This window comes from Pleurodeles waltl, chromosome 9 (assembly GCF_031143425.1).
Source record: "Pleurodeles waltl isolate 20211129_DDA chromosome 9, aPleWal1.hap1.20221129, whole genome shotgun sequence".
NCBI classification, from domain to species: domain Eukaryota; kingdom Metazoa; phylum Chordata; class Amphibia; order Caudata; family Salamandridae; genus Pleurodeles; species Pleurodeles waltl.
Genome location: NC_090448.1, coordinates 699,007,398 through 699,031,093, shown reverse-complemented (window position 1 = coordinate 699,031,093; position 23,696 = coordinate 699,007,398). Strand labels below are relative to the sequence as shown.

The 23,696-nt window shown below is 43.2% G+C and overlaps 1 protein-coding gene across 1 annotated transcript in view; it reads left to right on the top strand.

Annotated features, from left to right (window-relative positions):
* ATG2A (autophagy related 2A) overlaps positions 1-23,696 on the top strand; it is a 2,189,461-nt gene that overhangs the window by 190,652 nt on the left and 1,975,113 nt on the right. The window contains exon 10 of the mRNA XM_069207806.1: positions 3,420-3,504. Coding sequence (XP_069063907.1) covers positions 3,420-3,504 — 85 coding nt within the window. The remainder of the gene's footprint in view (positions 1-3,419; positions 3,505-23,696) is intronic.

Sequence of the window (23,696 nt, the reverse complement as noted above, 5' to 3'; positions counted from 1 at the left end):
GTTCTTTGTGCCTTTCTCATCCCTCCTGAATGGCTCACCTCGGTAAACAAGACAACACTAGGCATAGTCTTAAATAGGCCACTCGGGACACATGCGTCTGTTTTACTTTTAAAATCGTTTTATCAGAATACCCACCATCTTATGAGTTTCTAGCAATCGGCAGACAGTACATTGTACTATAGGCCCAGACATGCATTAATCATCTTGAGGCATTAGATTGTTTTGTTTATTAAATAACCTACCAATCGGAGGCAAAATTGATTTCAGTCAGGCAATTAATTATTGTAGTAAGCAATTTTACTGCTGCCCTTCGTTCTCAGCTGCTCCATATTTATTTGTCACTGTAGCCGATTCTAAAAGACAGCTCAGATCTTGACCTCGGACAGAAATACAACAAAATGGGAAAGTACTTCTCATCTGTAACAACTGGTTTGCAACCTGTAGTCCTGCAGAGTCACATGCTGTGCGCACTTGTCATCTAGTGTTTAGCTTGCAATGGGACCAGGTGTTTTTCTTCGAAGGTGTAGTATTTGTTTCCTAAATTCTGCAATGAAGCATAGGGAAGGTTGATGACTCAGTTTGCGTATTAGATCTGAATGGTCGGAGGACCTGAAGGTAGATGGTAAACCCATTTCTAAGGTGTACACTAAGATTAGGGCTAATATGCTATTGGGGAAAGGGGTGGTGGTGATAAGAGTCAAGGCTGAACCCCGTTCGTCAAGGAATGGCTCAAACACATGGCTCTTTGCAAGGAGCTTTATGTAGTAATTTGCTTCCGCTCTCCCTGGTGCAGCACGCCCAAGAGACTTTTGGTCACCACGCAGATCTTTCTTGGCTGATCAGACTGACCATTAGGCTATGTGAATGATGTTACATAAGTCTTTTTTTTTTTTTTGCTTGTGCATGGCGGTTTGAGATGCCCTTAACAACACTGTCAGTTATATGCTCCACTAAGAGAATAATGGATGGACAGTAATGTACTCATGTATTCTCATGCGCTACAGACTGCTGTATATTAAGCTACAAATTGATATGATGTACTGTAAATCACATGTTTGTATCTGCTGTGACCCTTTAACTAATAGAATAACAATAAATAAACATTTAAAAAAATAAGTTTTGGTTTCAAGTTGATTGGTGGGCCCTCCCCCCTAAAACTGCAGTGCACCTTGACACACTCCACCTTAGAGTGTGTGCCCCTGTATAAAAGATTACTATACGGACAAAAGCTGGAGTTTAGTAACTCTCCTGAGCGAGAGAATTGCTACAAGAAAAACTAGCTTCCAAGAAGGGAACTGCGGTGGGCACAGGTTGAGTGGCTTAAAGTGTGCCCCTATAATTTGAGTGAAGTCAAACGTAAGTGCCCAAGAAGTTACAAGGGCAGTCTTGAAGAGATTAGCCCTTACATAAATGCAGTAATCAAAGGTATTTTGAAAATACACTGATGCCCTATATTTTGAATGTATGCTACAATCGCTACCAAGAGTTTTCAAATAGAAAGATAGGCTAGCCCATTCTTTTGACCAACAGGTAACGCATAAGATGCTGTATTGTGACTGGTAATAATGACTCAGTGTGGTGATGGGAAGAGTACACATAAAGCCGTTGCATTTTGCCTCAAAGCATGTCTGAGTTAAAGGATTCTGGCTGCTGTTATGATTTCAGTGTGCTATTGTGGAGCTTCAAATGCACAAATTCAAAGGCCACATGTGCCACATCTCAAGATTGAGCAGTTTGAGTTGGGACGTTCTAAGGATGGAGCTGACATTTTTTGTGAACCATCATGGGCTAAAGTAGAATCCAAGGACTGGCGTGCCTATGTTGAAGCAACGGGAGTTGGTGTCATTGTAACCAACTGTTTAATAATGTGGGGATAATTTAATGCCTGAAGTTGAGCTATTCATCTCGGGGCCTTTGTTCAAGGAACTTTCTGACAATTTCTAGCAACTCTGTCTTGAATGTGGGAATCTGGTTATTAATAGGTTAAATGTTGTTGGTTGCATGCTTGGGCAAATAGACAAATAAGAATGTTTACTTATGGACCCAATAATGTCAGAGTTGAAGTTAGATCTGGCCAGACCAAAGGCATCCTGCATCCATGCTTGTGATGCAGTTAAGAAATTGACAACAATATGTTTGCTAGTGTTTTGAAAGTAAAATATGTACATTGGCTGAAGATATATTTACTTTATTATTTTTAGATTCTAATTTGGCACTGTAAATTAAACTGCAAAGTGAATTTGAACTTATTCAGGTTTGGTATTGCTCAAATTGTAAGCCAGAAAAGTAAACTAAATTTGAATGCCACTACTATTGTGTAGCATTTCTCTTATGTTCTGTGAGACGTTGGGTAGCAATATTTCATTGTTTGAGGTTTTGCTTCTAGATTAAGACAGGATTGAGGCATGGGTCCCTGCAGATGCCTTAGATTCACTTTAATCTCTCAGTGAACACACGTTTGTCAGTATCCGCTCTTACTCTAGTTTCCAGCTGCCCTCTCAAAGGAAGAGCTTGTTTTGGAATAAGTAACAGTGTGGTGGAGTTTGAATCCACAATGTACTTTGATGATCTGAATTTCTTTTGATGCTAAATATATTCATATGTAGTTATCAGCATTGTTGTTTATTCAAAAAGTAAAGAATAGTTTAAAAAAACCACTTGAAAATGTCATTGTTTTATCAATATTTTTTATGTTTTTGGTTTAAGAGAATGGTGCACAAGAGTTCTTAACCTTACCAACCAACACTAAGGATCCCTTTTGTATGTTAGGTGTAAATAATTGCAGAGATTCCGGGTGGCCGAAATAAATGTTTTTGACTGGTGTCTCACATATTTATTTCTTTTACTAATTAAACTCTACAGATGGGGCATAACCTTTCGGACCTTGGTTTACTGGTTGGCATCCTTTGTGGAATTCCCAATCCCAGGCAACTTTACAGACACATTTACCACTTGATCTGAGCATGTTTTCCTGGCTGGTAAAAACAGATCCTGTGCTTCCACCCCGATAAATCTGAATGTGGGAACATCGCCCATATCTTAATTGTGAGGAGTGGGATTCCGCTTTGCACAACTTGTAATTGGGTCCTAAAAGTGCTCCAGAGCAACTTTAGGGTTCCTTTTTGTGCTATAAAATGCATTGTAAATAATTAAGACAAATGGGAGTGGACTGGGAAAGTGTACCACTACCCTTGTGAAGTTGTAAAGCTCCTGCAATTGGTTTACAAAATTTTACATTAATGCACTTTTCCTTTTTAAGTGTATTGAATTTTCCAAGTCTGCTTTGAACCATCTGTGGTGCTTTCTCAACAATATGTATAAAGTAGGTGTGGTTTATGAATAAAAGTGGTCAGCTTTCTGGGATTATAAGCGGGAAGCCTCTACTTTCTGCTTTTTAACCTGTGCTCTTGCTTCTGTAGGTCATGTTGAGCAGCCCACGCCTGTACGAGAGATCTCCTTTTGCTGCTACTCTTCTGAACTTGCAAAATATTAAAACATATCAAGGTAATCCTCTTTTTCTCTTTTTTTTATTAAGGCATTGCTACATGTTTTTTTGTCGGTGCATTATTTGGGGTTTTCATAAGCCGAAGAAGCCTTTCCCTGTAACTACACAGAGCATAGCCATCGCAATTACAGATCTCACACAAAAAAACAAGAAAAAATACAATCCCTCTCCCTTGGACACATAGTTCATATACGACTACGTCTCACCAGTTGCGATCTTATAGAAAATGTCTAAGAGAGACAGACTTTTAATGGTTCCATAACTTTCATTTAATCTTTGCAGTTCATGGCTTGTTGAGCATTATTATTAAATTTTAGCACCCGCAGTTTAGGAGGACATGTTATCTCCACTTGAATTCACTCCTTATGTGACAGCACTAATTGCCAAGACTGTAAAAAACTGTATCTTTAGCAGCATTCTCTACCAGTCATTTGCCATTGTATCCCAAAGTCCAGAGCATTGCGTGCCATTTTGGAGGTGCTGTTTGTTTCCATAGTCATGTGTGCTGTAGTAATAATTGATGTGAGTTTCCAATTTACAGCAAGCTCCTCTCCCATTCTAGAGGACTCATAACTCAGATTACAATATCTGTAGTGTCTCGTATGGGAACTCCCCCTGTCTCCTTGGTGGCTGTAAGGACTTCCTGCCAGAATACTTTATTTTAGGACATGTCCATCAGATATGCAATGAGGTGCCCTCCTCCTCACATTCTGTCCAGCATCTGTGCCCTACAGAGATGTCATTTCTATGAATGTCTTTTCACAGTATTGCCCATCTCTCAGTGGGTAATTGATTTCTGTAGTGTTGTAGACCATTTACTTACATAAACCTATGAAGGCTACTCGAGGTGTGCTAAGATAACCCGCCCTTTGGTTCCATGATATGACATGAGTAATTTATTCCCTTCTGTAAATGGTCTGGTCACAGCTTCTCTAATCATGGGTTGTAGCACCCAGTGCCTCACCTGTTGGCAGCACAATCACTCCTGTTCAGGGAGGCTATATATTTGTCTGCAGACAATAAAGGTGCCTAACATTTGCTTCTGAAACATGTCTGAATTCATTATATAGTCTCCAGATGTAAACACTGGGTTATCCAGCATAGACATCAGAATTGAAGGGAAAATTGTGATTTTGTTTTTATATTGAATTGCTTTATTGTTCCATATATCCATCAGTGTACTAGGGACTTGGCAGCAATACAGGTTTTGTGGTCTGTTTACATGGTAGCCACATAACATTCCACAAAGTTCTGTTCGCGAATGCTCAGTCCATGTACAGCCATTGTTCATCGGATTTTAGACCATTCTCCTATAATACTTAACTGTACCACTTTCTAGTAATTACTTATATGGCAAAAACTGAGCCCTCCTTTATCTCAAGGTGACAGTTGCACTTTCCTAGAGACCCTATGTGCTGAATCTTGCCATACAAACTTGATGAGGGTGTATTGTAAGTTGTGCAGCTTACATATACTCCAATTGGTAGTGATTGAAAGATCAAAAACAATCTGGGGATTAGGTTAATTTTAATAGCTGCAAGACATCCTAGTCAGGATAACTATAGGCTACCGCGCTTGGAAAATCCAATTTAATCTCCCTCTACAAATGAGGTGTTAACTTGGTACCATCTCAATAAGTAGTGTGTGTGAGGAAATGCCTCCTTGGCATGGTTACCCCCCTGACTTTTTGCCTTTGCTGATGCCAAGTTATGATTTGAAAGTGTGCTGGGACCTGCTAACCAGGCCCCAGCACCAGTGTTCTTTCCCTAAAACTGTACCTTTGTCTCCACAATTGGCACAACCCTGGCACCCAGGTAAGTCCCTTGTAACTGGTACCCCTGGTACCAAGGGCCCTGATGCCAGGGAAGGTCTCTAAGGGCTGCAGCATGTCTTATGCCACCCTGGGGACCCCTCACTCAGCACATGCACACTGCTTGCCAGCTTGTGTGTGCTGGTGGGGAAAAAATGACTAAGTCGACATAGCACTCCTCTCAGAGTGCCATGCCAATCTCACACTGCCTATGGCATAGATAAGTCACCCCTCTAGCAGGCCTTACAGTCCTAAGGCAGGGTGCACTATACCACAGGTGAGGGCATAGGTGCATGAGCACTATGCCCCTACAGTGTCTAAGCAAAACCTTAGATGTTGTAAGTGCAGGGTAGCCATAAGAGTATATGGTCTGGGAGTCTGTCATACACGAACTCCACAGCACCATAATGGCTACACTGAAAACTGGGAAGTTTGGTATCAAACTTCTCAGCACAATAAATGCACACTGATGCCAGTGTACATTTTATTGTGAAATACACCCAGAGAAAACATACCTGACTCCCAGTGTGGGCTGACTTGTTTTTGCCAGCCTGCCACACACCAGACATGTTGCTGGCCACATGGGGAGAGTGCCTTTGTCACTCTGTGGCCAGGAACAAAACCTGTACTGGGTGGAGGTGCTTCTCACCTCCCCCTGCAGGAACTGTAACACCTGGCGGTGAGCCTCAAAGGCTCACCCCCTTTGATACAGCACCACAGGGCATCCCAGCTAGTGGAGATGCCCGCCCCTCTGGCCACTGCCCCCACTTTTGGCGGCAAGGCTGGAGGAGATAATGAGAAAAACAAGGAGGAGTCACTCCCCAGTCAGGACAGCCCCTAAGGTGGCCTGAGCTGAGGTGACTCTTACTTTTAGAAATTCTCCATCTTGCAGATGGAGGATTCCACCAATAGGATTAGGGATGTGCCCCCCTCCCCACAGGGAGGAGGCACAAAGAGGGTGTAGCCACCCTCAGGGCCAGTAGCCATTGGCTACTGCCCTCCCAGACCTAAACGCCCCCCTAAATTGAGTATTTAGGGGCTCCCAGAACCGAGGAAGATAGATTCCTGCAACCTAAAGAAGAAGGACTGCTGACCTGAAGCCCTGCAGTGAAGATGGAGATGACAACTGATTTGGCCCCAGCGGCCTGTCTCCCTACTTCAAAGAAAACTGCAACAGCGACGCATCCAACAGGGTCCAGCGACCTCTGAAGCCTCCGAGGACTACCCTGCATCTAAAGGACCAAGAAGCTCTCGAACAGCGGCCCTGTTCAAGAAACTGCAACTTTTAAAGACCACGTGTTTCCCACCGGAAGCGGGAGACTTTCCACTCTGCACCCGGCTCAACCTGCGGAAATCAAACTCTACAGGAAGGACTCCCTGGCGACTGCAAGCCCGTGAGTAGCCAGAGTTGACCCCCCTGAGAACCCACAGCGACGCCTGCAGAGGAAATCCAGAAGCTCCACCTGACCGCAACTGCCTGCTTCAAGGAACCCGACACCTGGAAACCACACTCCACCCGCAGCCCACAGGGCCTCAAGGAACCGAACTCCAGTGCAGGAGCGACCCTCTGCCTAGCTCAGGTGGTGGCTACCCAGAGGAGCCCCCCCCTCTGTGCCTTCCTGCATCGTTGAAGAGACCCCCGGGTCTCCCCATTGATTCCTGAAAACCCGACCCCTGTTTGCACTCTGCACCTGGCCGCCCCTGTGCCGCTGAGGGTGTAAAATAAACTATGAAAATATATTTTTCTATATAAATACCTATTGGCCTGGAGTAAGTCTTTGAGTGTGTGTTCCTCATTTATTGCCTGTGTGTACAACAAATGCTTAACACTACCCTCTGATAAGCCTACTGCTCGACCACACTACCACAAAATAGAGCATTAGAATTATCTTTTTTTGCCACTATCCTACCTCTAAGGGGAAGCCTTGGACTCTATGCATGCTATTTCTTACTTTGAAATAGTACATACAGAGCCAACTTCCTACAGTGTGTTATATTGAGGCATAGAAACTATACAGCCTAATTAGTTATCTTGAAAGGGATTGTATCTTTAACAGATTAGGTGTCTGTCTTCATCAATCCCAGGGGTAGGAGTTCAGATGTAGTGTTATTGATTTTATATCCTAAAGCTTTCAACATGATTCAGTGTAGTGGTGGTAATGATTGTCTCAGATCTAAAAACGAGAGGAGCACATTGTCTACAAAAGCGATATTTTATGATGTACACCTCCGAATGGGTACCTTTTGATGCTGTTCTCGAGGCATATTTTATTAGCTAATGGTTGTATCACTGTTACATGGAGTAGTGGGGGCAAAAGACAGCCTTATTGTGTCCTAGGCCTCCATTGAAACATGTCAGAGAAGGCTTCACCGGGCATATTCCTGGTCTTGGGCCTCAATAACTCACTAGTAGTATGAATGAGTCTCTGAGCCTGAATCACTCCATTACTTCCCTGATAAAAAAAAGCCAGTCCACCTTAATGAAGGCTTATTTGTCATCAGGTGCCAAAAAATCTGCCTTCAGTTGTTTTCGCTCTGTCATCTTGACAAGGTTGGGTATGCAACTGATATTAGCAAAAGTCTGTCTGCCTGTCAAGAATCCTAATTGGTCTTCATGAAGCAAAGTTGGGAGGACTGTGGCCAGTCTTTCGCAAGTATTTTCATATTGATCTTCACATCCAGATTCAGTAATGTGATTGGACTATAGGATGAGTTCTCTGAATGACCTTTCCTCGATCACCACGTCTTTTGTCAACTGGGTAACCCTACTAGGGTTTCAACAGGGTTGAAATATGTTTTTCAGTATCTACGTAAGATTGATAGTATATAATTTGTAGAATTCTCCACTGAACCCATCCGCACCTGGGGCCTTATGTAATGTGAGAGTCTTTGGGATGGATTTGATTTCTACAAAGGCCTTATGGGAGCCTCTCTAGATATGTTTTTATTCTCATCTAAATTCCACTTGCTATGTTCTGATGGTTTTCACATTTACCTCTGGGTGGTGATTTGAACTTTCACAATAAACCATGATTTAACAGCAGGCTTTATTGGGGTTCTTTAGCTTGATCATGATGATTCCACTGGTGAGATGTAACTGTGCATGTCACACGCATGACCCACTATGTTTAAAGACAGCATCTGGACACATGGTCTATGCTGAAGTGGAAATTTGACCTTTAAAAAAATATGCAGTCCCTGCTTTAGATGAAGTCACACGTGATGCAATTTCACAATCAAAATACTGCCTAAAGCTTTGCAGGTTAGCAGAAAAGGCAGTCTTGTTAATAACACAGTGTACACCCTCATCGGCATGACATGAGTGTCAAGAAAGTGCTGTGTGTCAAAAGCCAGATATTCAAAATTGGTTTGTAGTTAACAATATTTCAGCCCACACTTTTTCTCGCCTTTTATCTAGATTTATACCCTCAAACTAACAACCAGTGCTTTCTAATAAAGCATGAAGTATCCAAACCTATATTTTTCCTAGTTAACAACTAGACACCGTGCAGACAAATTCTGCCTAGCTGGTTTTCAAAATGTCTATATGAAAGTAAGAACTAGTAGTCCGAACTAACCCATGAACTTGTCCTTAAAAAAAGAATCTCAAAACTCACCTATTCAGAACCTTTCTTGTAGACTCTGGACCCTCAGATCTTAACGTCCAATGGGAATTATCGAAGATGCCACTCAAGCCAATTCCTATTATCGCTGATTCAGACATTAATGCAATAATCTCGATGTTTTCGTAGGGAAGTTACTTTCTTTCACTGCTGTTCCGTCCCTGCTCCCAGTCCCTGCATCTCCTTTGCTTTTTCTATCCCCACCTTCCCCAAGTCTCTTCTGAATTTTTCTAAGACATGTTTGCTGTACTCAGGCCATTGTTGTGTGTAAAGCGCTTTAATACTTTTTAATGACTTGGCGCTGTATAAAATTACTGGCTAGATAAAAGAAACGGTTCTGATAAGGAAGTACTAAAAAACAAAGGTTATTGAAGGAAACGGTGAACAAATGATTAAAGAACGCCCAAGTGCAATTTGATAGAGTCTCGGGATGCACATTAAGTACTACAAAAGCAGAGTTTTTTTTAACAATTATGTAATTCACTCACAAGGATATAAAACTTCAACAGTGGTAAAGTATCTGAGTATCCGTATTTCTTCCAACCCACATGTGATGTGCAAGTTTTATACTGTCAAATCTTTTAATCGATTGCACAATTCTCTTGCAGCATTGCGATAGGCTTCCGATATCATTTTAGTTAAGATTAATATTTTACCTACATATTTATTAGTATTTCGTTTAGTCACTACACATATGCCTCAAGCTTATTTTAAGCAATTAGAATCTATAATGTCAGCATGTATTTGGGGATATCACAAAGTGTGTAGTGCAGACAAATTTCTCAAAATCTCTGAGTTCTAAAACCTCAAGAATGCTGGGCATTAGCAGACTTAAAATGTTATTATTGGCCACTATGGTTGTAGTCTTCTGAATCATATGTCAGTAACCCTGAGGAAGTCTTGGATAGAGATGAAACATGTGTTGGCTATGCTTTGATTTAACTGTTTATTGTTATGGGTGTGTTTGGATGACATATTGCCAAATATTTCTACTCTCTCTATGTAAAACGCATTGGATATTGAAAAGATTGTATTTGTACCCCCACCTTTTCCCACCATTCTTATTTATTAAAAAGGTGTTGTGAACAGACATCTTGACAACAGAAAGTCACAAATTTGTAAGTTCAAATTGTGTTATGTTGGATGGTTTAATTGGCATTGTCTTTGGGCAGTGTGCATGATTGCACTTCTTTGCAGCATGAGCGCTGTCTGTTTTACACTTGAGTAGTCCATTTACTGACCACCATATGAGGTTTCAGTGCTGGCTGTATTGTCCCAGTGCTGCAATTTTTTGTGATGGGTATTACTTGCCAGCCATATCTGCTTTCTTGCAATTGCTGGACCAACCTTCTTTATTCAAGTCACCTGTTGTGAGTCGTTTGCTCAAGGGATTGCAACACCTGTTTCCTCCCAGGCCATTCATTTTGCCCCAATGGGACCTCAACCTGGCCTTAACATTTCTCATGTGCGTGCCTTCGAGTCACTGCGCAGCTGTCCACTCCAGTTACTAACCATAAAATATATTTTTTTCTGGTGGTCGGAACATCGGACAGGAGGGTCAGCAACCTGCGCACACACACTCTGTGCACCCTCTCTGTGTGACATTCGATCCGGACAAACGGACTCTGAGAACTCGTACTTCATTCCTTCTGAAAGTAGTGACACCTTTCCATGGAGGCCAAAATATCACCTTGTCTACCTTCTTTGCTCCCCCTCACTCTTCAAGGAAGAGGAGAGACTCACCTGTTTAGACCCAAAAAGTGAATTGGCATTCTGCATTGATCATACTAGAGTTCTGGGTGGACAGTCCACTGCTTGTTCTGTATGTGAGGCTGAAAAAAGGGAAGGCTGTGCAGAAAGAAACCATCTCATTATTGATAGTGCTGTGCACAAAGATCTGCTAAACCGTGGCCAAAAAGTAACTCCAATAGAGACAAAGCTGTGACCACTACGTTAGCATTCGGAGTCCATGGCCTGGACATCTGTAAGGCAGCATTGTGGGTGTCTTTGCACAGGCTGCCCAAGTGCTACTTCTTGGTTGTCAGGTCTGTTGTGACAGACATTTGCCCTTTTTGGGCCTGCAGAAATTTCTGGTCTAATCTGTTTGAAGTCCCACCTCTGGGAAGGTACTGCTTTGATATCTATTCTAAGCTAAGGAATGTGCAGCTGGAAGTCTCTATCAGATGAACAAGTGACTTGCATTCGGGTACGCCTTATCTTGTAGAGACTCTATGTAGCCTCAAATTCCTGATTGATCCTCCCTGCTTTGCAAACAGGTTTCTGCACAGGTTGACCATCTTGATGCCTGTAGTGATGAACGCCAGTTTATCAGCATTATTCGTGGCTCCACACTTCTGGCACACAGGGGTACTGCTCAAGAATTTCTGTATCCAGTCTGACGCCTGGGGATAATTCTAAGGTATGGAATCTGCAGCTAGATAGTCTCTACCAAATATGGCATTACCGGAGGTAAGTAACTTATTCAACAGTTAGAAATAAAATGGTGGTACTCGGTTTTCAATTAAGCAGTAAGTATTTGCATGCTGCTAAGATATTAATACAACATCCTAAAACAGTCCACAAGTTATATTATACTCCCAGTAGACTGTATCAGTGGAACTGTTTCAGAGATGCACTTTGCCCCAGATGATCAATTGATACTGCGAATGATGTCTATATGTTTGCCACCTGTGAGAAGCTATGTTAATTTTGGCATGCAGTTGCTTGTAATTATTCAGTATGCAGGTTTTGGAAATAACACTTAACACAATTGTTATTATATTGGGCAACCATGTACAAGGTGCCACATAACATTGATATATGCTTTGTGGCAACAACTATCGCTAGACTTGTTTTTGCAACATTAGTTGGATGTTAACCCACTACTATATACATTTTGGTGGCAAATGTTGTGCTCTGAAGCTTCGATACGACATTGGGCTCGACATCAGCAGACATGTGAGGTCCAGTGGTCCGGTGAGAGACTCCATTTTTCACTGGAATTCAAGGCTATTCACAAACCAGAGAAACTCTTCAGCTGGTGCTGTCTGAAGTTGATGTCCCAGGGATGCTTAGCCAAAGGTTGGGAGCTGAAAAGCAGTAGTGTGGTAGCCTCTGGTTCTTTTCCAAAACCTGTATTGAACCTTTCATAGGGTCACATGCTTGAATCCTTCTTGTCATCATGGTGGGAGCCCCACAGTATTTAAAATAAGCAGTACTAAAACGTACATTGGAATAACATGGAAAAAGAAAGTGACATTGTTAACCAATTTACATTGTTTTAATAGACCCAAGCTTTAGCCAGTCAGAGGCTGGAAGCAGGACCACTTCTCCCTGTAGAGCCACCATACCTCAGATTTCTAACTGTGCATCATGTGTGAGGGAGTCTCTTTGAGCTCTGTTCAGATGTTACAGTTGGTAAACCTTTGATGCCTTTTCTCCTCTCAAGGATGTCTTTGGATTCAGCTTTAAGGTACATTGTTTTACCAGTGTGTCAGAAGGATCTAAGAAAAGGTTTTTCAGGACATGCAGGTCCTGTGGAAAGGCAAGACTGTTGTAGGAAATCACCCTTTTTTTGCATGGTTAGCCCCCACTTTTTGCCTCGTATCTGATGTAATTGCGACTGAAAGTGTGCTGTGTTCCCGCTAACCAGGTCCCCAGTACCACATCTCTTTCCTCAAAACTGCACAGTTGTTTCCCTAATTGCCAATACATTTAGTACCCCTGTGTAAGTCCCTAGTAAATGGTACCCCTGGTACCAAGGGCCTGGGGTTCTAACGAGGGCTCCTAAGGGCTGCAGCATGAATTGTGCCACCCTAAGGGACCCCTCACCAAGCACATGAGAGGCTGCCATTGCAGGCTGCATGTCTTGGTGTGACCAAAGTGTAAACACAACATGGCACACAGCCTCTGTGCCCTGTCCCCGAACACTGCATGCAATGTTATTTTTCCCTCTAGCAGGCTTTAAATCCCTAAGGCAAAGTGCATTATATTACATGTGAGGGCACATCTGCACAAGCAGATATTCCTTTGCTTTGTCTTTGTCGATTCTCAGACATAGAAAGTGACCAGGGGAGCCATTTCAGATAGGGCACTGGTCACTACGTGTTTCCCAGCTACATGATGGCTTATTTAAAGCTAGGGATGCTTGGTATCCAACATCACGTATTAGTGAACCCACACTGATTTACCAATAATTGCACCCAGAGGGCACCTTAAAGATGCCCCCAGAAAACTACCAACTACTACCCCAGATGATCAATTGTCAGAAGATCAGTGTTAATTCACTGGTCCTGACCAGTTCAGCCACGTTTCTGACCCCCTAATGTGAGAGCCAGCACTTTCTGGGTCCAGAGACAAAAGCCTGAACTGGGCAGGGGTGTTGGCACCGCATTCAGGCAGTATGGACATTCCTGGGCGGAAAGCTTCAAAGGCCTAGCCGCCTTTGTAATGCGAACCAGCTCTCCAAAAGGCAGAGATGACTAACCCCCCTGCCCTGGCCCCACTTTTGGTGGCAAGACGGACTGGAAAATTAGGCCGATTTAAGAGATTTTCCCACTTCATGAAAGTCCAATTTCTAAGGTGGACGAGCTGAAATGGACACCACTTTTTAAATTCCTCCATCTTGGTTTGGAAGGCAATTAGGCCACTAGGTTCAGGATAATGCCCACTTCCCAGTGGAAGTGGTCATAGAAAGGGTGTAGCCACCCAAAAGGTGGGCAACCCATTGGCTGCCACCTAGCACTTCCTGTACTGCCCCTAAATTGAGGCCCCCTCTGCTGAAGCCTCTGTGATAAAAGAAACCCAACACCTCCAGCAACCACTGCACCCGTCACCACCGGCCAGAGTTGAAGTGGACCTATGGTGTTATTGACATACCCTAGCTCTCCTGAGCTCGAGTCCACTGTGGTTTCACCCCTCCTGGACTCCCCGATGATGCCTGCAGACTCAGACCACAGGACTCTCCAGCCACGAGTGCTTGTGGACAAGGAAACCTAATGCCAAAGGGCACCCCTGTATCAGTCGCCCCTGGGCCCTGGTGAAGAGGACCAAAGGTGCATCTAAGTCCGGGAGCAACTTTGGTATGCGACCTACTTGTTGGTTGTCCCAGACTGGCACCCCAGCCAGAGCCTGCAGCCTAAATCCACAAAGACCAATCCCCATTGCCCCAGTGCTTCCCGGAGTGTCCTGTTGGTGTGGTCCTGACCCTTGCCCAGTGTTCACCTTAAGTCTACAAAATTGCTCCTGTGGGTGTATTTCGAAATACCTTCCATTTTTATTTTTTAATGCATTGTATGACTTTCACCACTAAAAGACATTCCAGCGTCCTCTTCTTTTTTTGACAGCTGCTGTAATTACTTTGTATTGTTTACAACCTTGAAAAAGCCCAAGGTATATTCACCACTAGGGGGCGAAACACGTGTCAGCTGTCCGGTCTGAAACTTCGAAGTTGTCTTCAAAAATGACATCTACAAGCTGCTTAGATCTTTAGGCCTAAAAGGACAATAATAAATAGACTTTGATCCACCAACCTGAATCTGAGTATTAATCTCAAATTATTAATTACATGTTAAATAACTCTATATGAAAGTGGGCTCTCAACCGTTCACAATCGCATGTACTTTGTACTTGGCGGTAAACTGGCCTACAACCCCTTTTGAGAACCCACAGCATGGAATACAAATGGGCATTCCTTAGTGCAGTGAGCTATAAAAATTTCATTTCTTGACCTCAACAACCATGACCAGCTGGTGGATCCTGCTGTCCCACGGACATCGAGAAGGCTGTGCAACACTGGTGGTGGTTCTGTGGTCCCCTCCAGGTCCAACTTTCTTCTATCCAACTTGGGAGACAGTGGGCCTTCGCTGTGGCCACTGGGACGAAACCCCTGTGCACCACATCTGTTGCCGTTTCAAAGACTTGTTGACTTATCCTCCAGCACTCTGCAACTCGAAGAATATGATCCACCCTGCAACCTCTGTGATGTGGGATGACCCCTTTGTGGTGCTGCTGAGGCCTCCCTGCGACTCCCTGTGCCTGCTGCCAGTGGGCCCTCATGGGGGCTCCAACAAATCCTGCTGGCTCTCCTACTTACTGAGGCAGTCTTGTTAATAACACAGTGTACACCCTCATCGGCATGACATGAGTGTCAAGAAAGTGCTGTGTGTCAAAAGCCAGATATTCAAAATTGGTTTGTAGTTAACAATATTTCAGCCCACACTTTTTCTCGCCTTTTATCTAGATTTATACCCTCAAACTAACAACCAGTGCTTTCTAATAAAGCATGAAGTATCCAAACCTATATTTTTCCTAGTTAACAACTAGACACCGTGCAGACAAATTCTGCCTAGCTGGTTTTCAAAATGTCTATATGAAAGTAAGAACTAGTAGTCCGAACTAACCCATGAACTTGTCCTTAAAAAAAGAATCTCAAAACTCACCTATTCAGAACCTTTCTTGTAGACTCTGGACCCTCAGATCTTAACGTCCAATGGGAATTATCGAAGATGCCACTCAAGCCAATTCCTATTATCGCTGATTCAGACATTAATGCAATAATCTCGATGTTTTCGTAGGGAAGTTACTTTCTTTCACTGCTGTTCCGTCCCTGCTCCCAGTCCCTGCATCTCCTTTGCTTTTTCTATCCCCACCTTCCCCAAGTCTCTTCTGAATTTTTCTAAGACATGTTTGCTGTACTCAGGCCATTGTTGTGTGTAAAGCGCTTTAATACTTTTTAATGACTTGGCGCTGTATAAAATTACTGGCTAGATAAAAGAAACGGTTCTGATAAGGAAGTACTAAAAAACAAAGGTTATTGAAGGAAACGGTGAACAAATGATTAAAGAACGCCCAAGTGCAATTTGATAGAGTCTCGGGATGCACATTAAGTACTACAAAAGCAGAGTTTTTTTTAACAATTATGTAATTCACTCACAAGGATATAAAACTTCAACAGTGGTAAAGTATCTGAGTATCCGTATTTCTTCCAACCCACATGTGATGTGCAAGTTTTATACTGTCAAATCTTTTAATCGATTGCACAATTCTCTTGCAGCATTGCGATAGGCTTCCGATATCATTTTAGTTAAGATTAATATTTTACCTACATATTTATTAGTATTTCGTTTAGTCACTACACATATGCCTCAAGCTTATTTTAAGCAATTAGAATCTATAATGTCAGCATGTATTTGGGGATATCACAAAGTGTGTAGTGCAGACAAATTTCTCAAAATCTCTGAGTTCTAAAACCTCAAGAATGCTGGGCATTAGCAGACTTAAAATGTTATTATTGGCCACTATGGTTGTAGTCTTCTGAATCATATGTCAGTAACCCTGAGGAAGTCTTGGATAGAGATGAAACATGTGTTGGCTATGCTTTGATTTAACTGTTTATTGTTATGGGTGTGTTTGGATGACATATTGCCAAATATTTCTACTCTCTCTATGTAAAACGCATTGGATATTGAAAAGATTGTATTTGTACCCCCACCTTTTCCCACCATTCTTATTTATTAAAAAGGTGTTGTGAACAGACATCTTGACAACAGAAAGTCACAAATTTGTAAGTTCAAATTGTGTTATGTTGGATGGTTTAATTGGCATTGTCTTTGGGCAGTGTGCATGATTGCACTTCTTTGCAGCATGAGCGCTGTCTGTTTTACACTTGAGTAGTCCATTTACTGACCACCATATGAGGTTTCAGTGCTGGCTGTATTGTCCCAGTGCTGCTATTTTTTGTGATGGGTATTACTTGCCAGCCATATCTGCTTTCTTGCAATTGCTGGACCAACCTTCTTTATTCAAGTCACCTGTTGTGAGTCGTTTGCTCAAGGGATTGCAACACCTGTTTCCTCCCAGGCCATTCATTTTGCCCCAATGGGACCTCAACCTGGCCTTAACATTTCTCATGTGCGTGCCTTCGAGTCACTGCGCAGCTGTCCACTCCAGTTACTAACCATAAAATATATTTTTTTCTGGTGGTCGGAACATCGGACAGGAGGGTCAGCAACCTGCGCACACACACTCTGTGCACCCTCTCTGTGTGACATTCGATCCGGACAAACGGACTCTGAGAACTCGTACTTCATTCCTTCTGAAAGTAGTGACACCTTTCCATGGAGGCCAAAATATCACCTTGTCTACCTTCTTTGCTCCCCCTCACTCTTCAAGGAAGAGGAGAGACTCACCTGTTTAGACCCAAAAAGTGAATTGGCATTCTGCATTGATCATACTAGAGTTCTGGGTGGACAGTCCACTGCTTGTTCTGTATGTGAGGCTGAAAAAAGGGAAGGCTGTGCAGAAAGAAACCATCTCATTATTGATAGTGCTGTGCACAAAGATCTGCTAAACCGTGGCCAAAAAGTAACTCCAATAGAGACAAAGCTGTGACCACTACGTTAGCATTCGGAGTCCATGGCCTGGACATCTGTAAGGCAGCATTGTGGGTGTCTTTGCACAGGCTGCCCAAGTGCTACTTCTTGGTTGTCAGGTCTGTTGTGACAGACATTTGCCCTTTTTGGGCCTGCAGAAATTTCTGGTCTAATCTGTTTGAAGTCCCACCTCTGGGAAGGTACTGCTTTGATATCTATTCTAAGCTAAGGAATGTGCAGCTGGAAGTCTCTATCAGATGAACAAGTGACTTGCATTCGGGTACGCCTTATCTTGTAGAGACTCTATGTAGCCTCAAATTCCTGATTGATCCTCCCTGCTTTGCAAACAGGTTTCTGCACAGGTTGACCATCTTGATGCCTGTAGTGATGAACGCCAGTTTATCAGCATTATTCGTGGCTCCACACTTCTGGCACACAGGGGTACTGCTCAAGAATTTCTGTATCCAGTCTGACGCCTGGGGATAATTCTAAGGTATGGAATCTGCAGCTAGATAGTCTCTACCAAATATGGCATTACCGGAGGTAAGTAACTTATTCAACAGTTAGAAATAAAATGGTGGTACTCGGTTTTCAATTAAGCAGTAAGTATTTGCATGCTGCTAAGATATTAATACAACATCCTAAAACAGTCCACAAGTTATATTATACTCCCAGTAGACTGTATCAGTGGAACTGTTTCAGAGATGCACTTTGCCCCAGATGATCAATTGATACTGCGAATGATGTCTATATGTTTGCCACCTGTGAGAAGCTATGTTAATTTTGGCATGCAGTTGCTTGTAATTATTCAGTATGCAGGTTTTGGAAATAACACTTAACACAATTGTTATTATATTGGGCAACCATGTACAAGGTGCCACATAACATTGATATATGCTTTGTGGCAACAACTATCGCTAGACTTGTTTTTGCAACATTAGTTGGATGTTAACCCACTACTATATACATTTTGGTGGCAAATGTTGTGCTCTGAAGCTTCGATACGACATTGGGCTCGACATCAGCAGACATGTGAGGTCCAGTGGTCCGGTGAGAGACTCCATTTTTCACTGGAATTCAAGGCTATTCACAAACCAGAGAAACTCTTCAGCTGGTGCTGTCTGAAGTTGATGTCCCAGGGATGCTTAGCCAAAGGTTGGGAGCTGAAAAGCAGTAGTGTGGTAGCCTCTGGTTCTTTTCCAAAACCTGTATTGAACCTTTCATAGGGTCACATGCTTGAATCCTTCTTGTCATCATGGTGGGAGCCCCACAGTATTTAAAATAAGCAGTACTAAAACGTACATTGGAATAACATGGAAAAAGAAAGTGACATTGTTAACCAATTTACATTGTTTTAATAGACCCAAGCTTTAGCCAGTCAGAGGCTGGAAGCAGGACCACTTCTCCCTGTAGAGCCACCATACCTCAGATTTCTAACTGTGCATCATGTGTGAGGGAGTCTCTTTGAGCTCTGTTCAGATGTTACAGTTGGTAAACCTTTGATGCCTTTTCTCCTCTCAAGGATGTCTTTGGATTCAGCTTTAAGGTACATTGTTTTACCAGTGTGTCAGAAGGATCTAAGAAAAGGTTTTTCAGGACATGCAGGTCCTGTGGAAAGGCAAGACTGTTGTAGGAAATCACCCTTTTTTTGCATGGTTAGCCCCCACTTTTTGCCTCGTATCTGATGTAATTGCGACTGAAAGTGTGCTGTGTTCCTGCTAACCAGGTCCCCAGTACCACATCTCTTTCCTCAAAACTGCACAGTTGTTTCCCTAATTGCCAATACATTTAGTACCCCTGTGTAAGTCCCTAGTAAATGGTACCCCTGGTACCAAGGGCCTGGGGTTCTAACGAGGGCTCCTAAGGGCTGCAGCATGAATTGTGCCACCCTAAGGGACCCCTCACCAAGCACATGAGAGGCTGCCATTGCAGGCTGCATGTCTTGGTGTGACCAAAGTGTAAACACAACATGGCACACAGCCTCTGTGCCCTGTCCCCGAACACTGCATGCAATGTTATTTTTCCCTCTAGCAGGCTTTAAATCCCTAAGGCAAAGTGCATTATATTACATGTGAGGGCACATCTGCACAAGCAGATATTCCTTTGCTTTGTCTTTGTCGATTCTCAGACATAGAAAGTGACCAGGGGAGCCATTTCAGATAGGGCACTGGTCACTACGTGTTTCCCAGCTACATGATGGCTTATTTAAAGCTAGGGATGCTTGGTATCCAACATCACGTATTAGTGAACCCACACTGATTTACCAATAATTGCACCCAGAGGGCACCTTAAAGATGCCCCCAGAAAACTACCAACTACTACCCCAGATGATCAATTGTCAGAAGATCAGTGTTAATTCACTGGTCCTGACCAGTTCAGCCACGTTTCTGACCCCCTAATGTGAGAGCCAGCACTTTCTGGGTCCAGAGACAAAAGCCTGAACTGGGCAGGGGTGTTGGCACCGCATTCAGGCAGTATGGACATTCCTGGGCGGAAAGCTTCAAAGGCCTAGCCGCCTTTGTAATGCGAACCAGCTCTCCAAAAGGCAGAGATGACTAACCCCCCTGCCCTGGCCCCACTTTTGGTGGCAAGACGGACTGGAAAATTAGGCCGATTTAAGAGATTTTCCCACTTCATGAAAGTCCAATTTCTAAGGTGGACGAGCTGAAATGGACACCACTTTTTAAATTCCTCCATCTTGGTTTGGAAGGCAATTAGGCCACTAGGTTCAGGATAATGCCCACTTCCCAGTGGAAGTGGTCATAGAAAGGGTGTAGCCACCCAAAAGGTGGGCAACCCATTGGCTGCCACCTAGCACTTCCTGTACTGCCCCTAAATTGAGGCCCCCTCTGCTGAAGCCTCTGTGATAAAAGAAACCCAACACCTCCAGCAACCACTGCACCCGTCACCACCGGCCAGAGTTGAAGTGGACCTATGGTGTTATTGACATACCCTAGCTCTCCTGAGCTCGAGTCCACTGTGGTTTCACCCCTCCTGGACTCCCCGATGATGCCTGCAGACTCAGACCACAGGACTCTCCAGCCACGAGTGCTTGTGGACAAGGAAACCTAATGCCAAAGGGCACCCCTGTATCAGTCGCCCCTGGGCCCTGGTGAAGAGGACCAAAGGTGCATCTAAGTCCGGGAGCAACTTTGGTATGCGACCTACTTGTTGGTTGTCCCAGACTGGCACCCCAGCCAGAGCCTGCAGCCTAAATCCACAAAGACCAATCCCCATTGCCCCAGTGCTTCCCGGAGTGTCCTGTTGGTGTGGTCCTGACCCTTGCCCAGTGTTCACCTTAAGTCTACAAAATTGCTCCTGTGGGTGTATTTCGAAATACCTTCCATTTTTATTTTTTAATGCATTGTATGACTTTCACCACTAAAAGACATTCCAGCGTCCTCTTCTTTTTTTGACAGCTGCTGTAATTACTTTGTATTGTTTACAACCTTGAAAAAGCCCAAGGTATATTCACCACTAGGGGGCGAAACACGTGTCAGCTGTCCGGTCTGAAACTTCGAAGTTGTCTTCAAAAATGACATCTACAAGCTGCTTAGATCTTTAGGCCTAAAAGGACAATAATAAATAGACTTTGATCCACCAACCTGAATCTGAGTATTAATCTCAAATTATTAATTACATGTTAAATAACTCTATATGAAAGTGGGCTCTCAACCGTTCACAATCGCATGTACTTTGTACTTGGCGGTAAACTGGCCTACAACCCCTTTTGAGAACCCACAGCATGGAATACAAATGGGCATTCCTTAGTGCAGTGAGCTATAAAAATTTCATTTCTTGACCTCAACAACCATGACCAGCTGGTGGATCCTGCTGTCCCACGGACATCGAGAAGGCTGTGCAACACTGGTGGTGGTTCTGTGGTCCCCTCCAGGTCCAACTTTCTTCTATCCAACTTGGGAGACAGTGGGCCTTCGCTGTGGCCACTGGGACGAAACCCCTGTGCACCACATCTGTTGCCGTTTCAAAGACTTGTTGACTTATCCTCCAGCACTCTGCAACTCGAAGAATATGATCCACCCTGCAACCTCTGTGATGTGGGATGACCCCTTTGTGGTGCTGCTGAGGCCTCCCTGCGACTCCCTGTGCCTGCTGCCAGTGGGCCCTCATGGGGGCTCCAACAAATCCTGCTGGCTCTCCTACTTACTGAGGCAGTCTTGTTAATAACACAGTGTACACCCTCATCGGCATGACATGAGTGTCAAGAAAGTGCTGTGTGTCAAAAGCCAGATATTCAAAATTGGTTTGTAGTTAACAATATTTCAGCCCACACTTTTTCTCGCCTTTTATCTAGATTTATACCCTCAAACTAACAACCAGTGCTTTCTAATAAAGCATGAAGTATCCAAACCTATATTTTTCCTAGTTAACAACTAGACACCGTGCAGACAAATTCTGCCTAGCTGGTTTTCAAAATGTCTATATGAAAGTAAGAACTAGTAGTCCGAACTAACCCATGAACTTGTCCTTAAAAAAAGAATCTCAAAACTCACCTATTCAGAACCTTTCTTGTAGACTCTGGACCCTCAGATCTTAACGTCCAATGGGAATTATCGAAGATGCCACTCAAGCCAATTCCTATTATCGCTGATTCAGACATTAATGCAATAATCTCGATGTTTTCGTAGGGAAGTTACTTTCTTTCACTGCTGTTCCGTCCCTGCTCCCAGTCCCTGCATCTCCTTTGCTTTTTCTATCCCCACCTTCCCCAAGTCTCTTCTGAATTTTTCTAAGACATGTTTGCTGTACTCAGGCCATTGTTGTGTGTAAAGCGCTTTAATACTTTTTAATGACTTGGCGCTGTATAAAATTACTGGCTAGATAAAAGAAACGGTTCTGATAAGGAAGTACTAAAAAACAAAGGTTATTGAAGGAAACGGTGAACAAATGATTAAAGAACGCCCAAGTGCAATTTGATAGAGTCTCGGGATGCACATTAAGTACTACAAAAGCAGAGTTTTTTTTAACAATTATGTAATTCACTCACAAGGATATAAAACTTCAACAGTGGTAAAGTATCTGAGTATCCGTATTTCTTCCAACCCACATGTGATGTGCAAGTTTTATACTGTCAAATCTTTTAATCGATTGCACAATTCTCTTGCAGCATTGCGATAGGCTTCCGATATCATTTTAGTTAAGATTAATATTTTACCTACATATTTATTAGTATTTCGTTTAGTCACTACACATATGCCTCAAGCTTATTTTAAGCAATTAGAATCTATAATGTCAGCATGTATTTGGGGATATCACAAAGTGTGTAGTGCAGACAAATTTCTCAAAATCTCTGAGTTCTAAAACCTCAAGAATGCTGGGCATTAGCAGACTTAAAATGTTATTATTGGCCACTATGGTTGTAGTCTTCTGAATCATATGTCAGTAACCCTGAGGAAGTCTTGGATAGAGATGAAACATGTGTTGGCTATGCTTTGATTTAACTGTTTATTGTTATGGGTGTGTTTGGATGACATATTGCCAAATATTTCTACTCTCTCTATGTAAAACGCATTGGATATTGAAAAGATTGTATTTGTACCCCCACCTTTTCCCACCATTCTTATTTATTAAAAAGGTGTTGTGAACAGACATCTTGACAACAGAAAGTCACAAATTTGTAAGTTCAAATTGTGTTATGTTGGATGGTTTAATTGGCATTGTCTTTGGGCAGTGTGCATGATTGCACTTCTTTGCAGCATGAGCGCTGTCTGTTTTACACTTGAGTAGTCCATTTACTGACCACCATATGAGGTTTCAGTGCTGGCTGTATTGTCCCAGTGCTGCTATTTTTTGTGATGGGTATTACTTGCCAGCCATATCTGCTTTCTTGCAATTGCTGGACCAACCTTCTTTATTCAAGTCACCTGTTGTGAGTCGTTTGCTCAAGGGATTGCAACACCTGTTTCCTCCCAGGCCATTCATTTTGCCCCAATGGGACCTCAACCTGGCCTTAACATTTCTCATGTGCGTGCCTTCGAGTCACTGCGCAGCTGTCCACTCCAGTTACTAACCATAAAATATATTTTTTTCTGGTGGTCGGAACATCGGACAGGAGGGTCAGCAACCTGCGCACACACACTCTGTGCACCCTCTCTGTGTGACATTCGATCCGGACAAACGGACTCTGAGAACTCGTACTTCATTCCTTCTGAAAGTAGTGACACCTTTCCATGGAGGCCAAAATATCACCTTGTCTACCTTCTTTGCTCCCCCTCACTCTTCAAGGAAGAGGAGAGACTCACCTGTTTAGACCCAAAAAGTGAATTGGCATTCTGCATTGATCATACTAGAGTTCTGGGTGGACAGTCCACTGCTTGTTCTGTATGTGAGGCTGAAAAAAGGGAAGGCTGTGCAGAAAGAAACCA